The sequence below is a fragment of the Plasmodium inui genome (genome assembly GCF_000524495.1).
Source record: "Plasmodium inui San Antonio 1 unplaced genomic scaffold supercont1.41, whole genome shotgun sequence".
NCBI lineage: Eukaryota > Apicomplexa > Aconoidasida > Haemosporida > Plasmodiidae > Plasmodium > Plasmodium inui.
Window position 1 is genome coordinate 1 of NW_008481875.1, and position 3,173 is coordinate 3,173.

The 3,173-nt window shown below is 48.6% G+C and overlaps 2 protein-coding genes across 2 annotated transcripts; both read left to right on the plus strand.

The window, feature by feature from the left end:
- Window positions 1–1,237: 1,237 nt before the first annotated feature.
- C922_05147 (hypothetical protein) lies at window positions 1,238–1,666 on the plus strand (the record flags this gene model as incomplete). The annotated part of the gene is made up of 2 exons (XM_008820719.1): window positions 1,238–1,321; window positions 1,472–1,666. 2 exons carry the CDS (start codon window positions 1,238–1,240, stop codon window positions 1,664–1,666), a joined length of 279 nt encoding a protein of 92 aa, XP_008818941.1.
- Window positions 1,667–1,999: 333 nt separating this feature from the next.
- On the plus strand, window positions 2,000–3,136 carry C922_05148 (hypothetical protein; the record flags this gene model as incomplete). Its single annotated transcript, XM_008820720.1, has 1 exon — window positions 2,000–3,136. The coding sequence occupies one exon, from the start codon at window positions 2,000–2,002 to the stop codon at window positions 3,134–3,136; it is 1,137 nt and encodes a 378-aa protein (XP_008818942.1).
- Between the last annotated feature and the right edge of the window lie 37 nt (window positions 3,137–3,173).

Consider the following 3,173-nt stretch of genomic DNA (forward strand, 5'->3'; position numbering starts at 1 on the left):
AGTAGCAATGGTCGAATGAATTCAATGAGGAGGAGGTCAAGTTGGACTAACATTTATTAAGGGCGCGCCCCCGAGGGCAGTGGGCCTAAGCTATATTTAGGGAAGCACCAGGAGGAGCAAACGGAGAAATAACAGGAAGGAAAGGAGCAGGTCCAGATGATAAGATAGGCTATGCGAAACCCAGGAATACAGGGAAGGACACAAAATTATCACTAGATTAGGAATAGTAGGAGGCAAACCAAGGAAGGCAGAGGAAGGAGGGCGGAGGAGGGAGGGGGCATGATTGTAGCCTTGCCTGAGCGATTCCACAGAGTATGGGTATCTGAATCCACGGATTAGTGGCGGTTGAGTGAAGCAGCCGAAGATGGCCCAGACCAGGCAGGAAATCAGTGCCTGCAGGAGAAACCTGAGTTGATCAGCTGAGATGACGGGGGGGAAGAAGCGGAGGAAGGTGAAGCAATGAAAGTAAGTTCAAAAGAAGATATATCAAGCCAGCCGTAGTTGAATGACAGGGGAAAGAAGGAAGATCAGAGCGCCACTGAGCCTCTCATTTAGGCTAGGGAATAGTAAATCCTGAATTGACTGAATGAACAATATGCATTGAAGGGAATATGCAGGAAAAAATCCGGACTTCAGAAGGAGCAGGAGGAGAAATTCTCCCTTTCACTCAGCGAAGGAGTGGCAGTCAAGGGGTTCGAGAAGATCCAGGGGCAAAGGGAGGATCAGAACAGGGCGTAGTGGGACGGGGAGGAACGGACGATTAAGGAAGAGTTGGGGTCACGAGGAAGCAGAGGAAGACATTAGACTGTGATGATTCCGGAGTTGAGAATATTCCAGGGAGGGTGGGGAAACCGATCGTGATCAGCCTAAAGGGGAAGGGAGCAGAAGGAGTACAGAGGCGTTGTCTAGGTACCATTAGCCGAATTGAGGACTTTAGGTGATTTTGAGAGGGGGCTAACTGATAGTGAAAAATAAGGGAGTAAGGTTAGTATAGAATTTCTCATGCATGAAGGGAAAGATAACCCAAGCAACAAGCGAAGCGGATCGATCGGCCAGGAGGGGAAGCACTAGCCGTAAGATGGAATAGGTGTAGAAATAAGTGAGGGACGGCCTAGGCGGGGCCAGTTAATGGAATCCAGTAGAGTCAGCAGGCTGGAAAAACGATTCGTGGCAAGAAAGAAAGCAGCACTGAGCGGACCATGAAGGTAGAAGGGGGGGATCTCTCCTCCACCCAACAATGGGGGGCAAAGAATTATTAGGACTGGAGGGGGCGCAGTTACGAGACCAAGGAGAGGAAGTCGTGCAATGGACTAAGGAGGTAGTAAGTTGCCCCAGCATCCAGCAGGCTCCTGTAGCTGGAGGAGGAGAGAGGAGAGTGAAGAAGCAGAAGAGCGAGGGATAGCGGATAGGACGGGAAGGGGAAGACTAGAGGAGACTCAACCAGACGCCTTGTTCCGTCTACTCCTAATAGGAACAAAGGTGCAGTAGAGGTACTGTAAGGGGAGAAGCAGCACAGGGCCTATATTTCCAGCACTCGGACAAGTTGAATATGAACTCGGAGGGAATAGATCTCCCTCGAGAAGAACGAAAGGAAGAATATACAGGCGCCCTTGGGCTCAGAGGAGAGGATCTACAAAGGGATTTGATGAGTAGGAGGATTAGATGAGGCAGCTCTCAGGTGTAATCCAGGGCAACATTAACAAGAATTGATGCAACGAGAACCACATGAATACGAGGAGTAGGGGGGTCTATCAGAAGAGAAGTTAACGTATCCGGGATGAGCAAGATAGAGAAAGAATCCCGACGAGATACAGGAGTAATTTATATAACGAGACTACAAGAACGGCTAGGGGACGACTTTCTAGTGTATAAGTCAAAGGGGGGGGAGGCGCCTGAAATGAGCATTTAATTCAGGAATATATTAATTTGCTCTACTGAAGTGCGGAACCGATACAGCCTTAGATCCAACCACGATCAAAACAAAACAGGGTTACATAAGATGGGAGCATCTGTCTTTGGAAGCTATATCCGATCAATTAAGGAAACGATCGGCAGAATAGGAGGCTGCGGGCGGGGCTCAGGGAAAGGGACCCCCGCCTGCAAGTTATTCAAAGATAAGTCAAGTATCAAAAGAGTGGGAGACTGGGAAGGTGAGAACATTCCAGGCAGTTGGGATACGTGGATGACAGGATATTTGTCTCGGATGAGCAGGAATATCTGTATTATGGCTGAATTGTGGATCACAGGTCTGGATCTGAAATATCAGGGCGGAAGTCGAGTCTTAGGCGGAACATGTAGCTATCCAGATTTCCGGCAGTTTATGAAGCAAGGGGGGGGAGGAAGTCAATGTGAAGTCCAGGTACAAAAGTCTCACTGGATACAGCTAATGACAACCCCTGAATTAAATATGAAGCAGGAGAACCAGAAGGAGTTACAGTTATGTATGGAAATAGTTAAGATTCTGATGTTAACCTTACAAATAAAGAGAAAACACTCCAAATTGAACGTTGACTCAGACTCGCAGCAGGAAATATGTGAGAAGGCGTATAGAGAACTGAAAGACTGGGGAGGTGAAGAATTGGCCCTGAGGATCATGAGTGCTTGGTTCATCACGGACGACTGGCCAAAAGCGTATAAGGAAGAATTACCGTTGGCAGGTAGGGATATGTTTGAGATCATAACAGAGGAAATAATGGGCCTGGATTCCGGCATCAAGGGGTTAACGTGCAAGTATATCGGGGAGCAGCAGAAACCTGGGGCTTCGGGGATAGTACCTGTTAAAACAGTTTGCACGGAGGATGTTAAGGGGGCCTCAAAATTCGTGGAAAAGGAGTGGCAGACGGAAGAGTTGGAGACGAGGGCAGGTGAACAGGAAAGTATATTACAACAGGTGAATCAAGGACTGAATAGGAAGAACAATTCGGAACAGGGAGCCCCTGCACACCCAGGGGAGCCACCCAGAGGCGCGCATATGGCTGGCATTATTGGGGGGGCGATATTGACTCTGGCACTCACCTGCCTCAGTGTTTATGGCCTAATTAGAATTTTTCGACCAAGAGAGCGTCGGAGATTGATCCCTCTGTGGACAAGGAGGAGTAATGGAAGGATAAGGTATACTGCTGGACGGGGAGGATAGGTGGGAACTTCATGAATCCAGTGGCTAACCTCTGTCA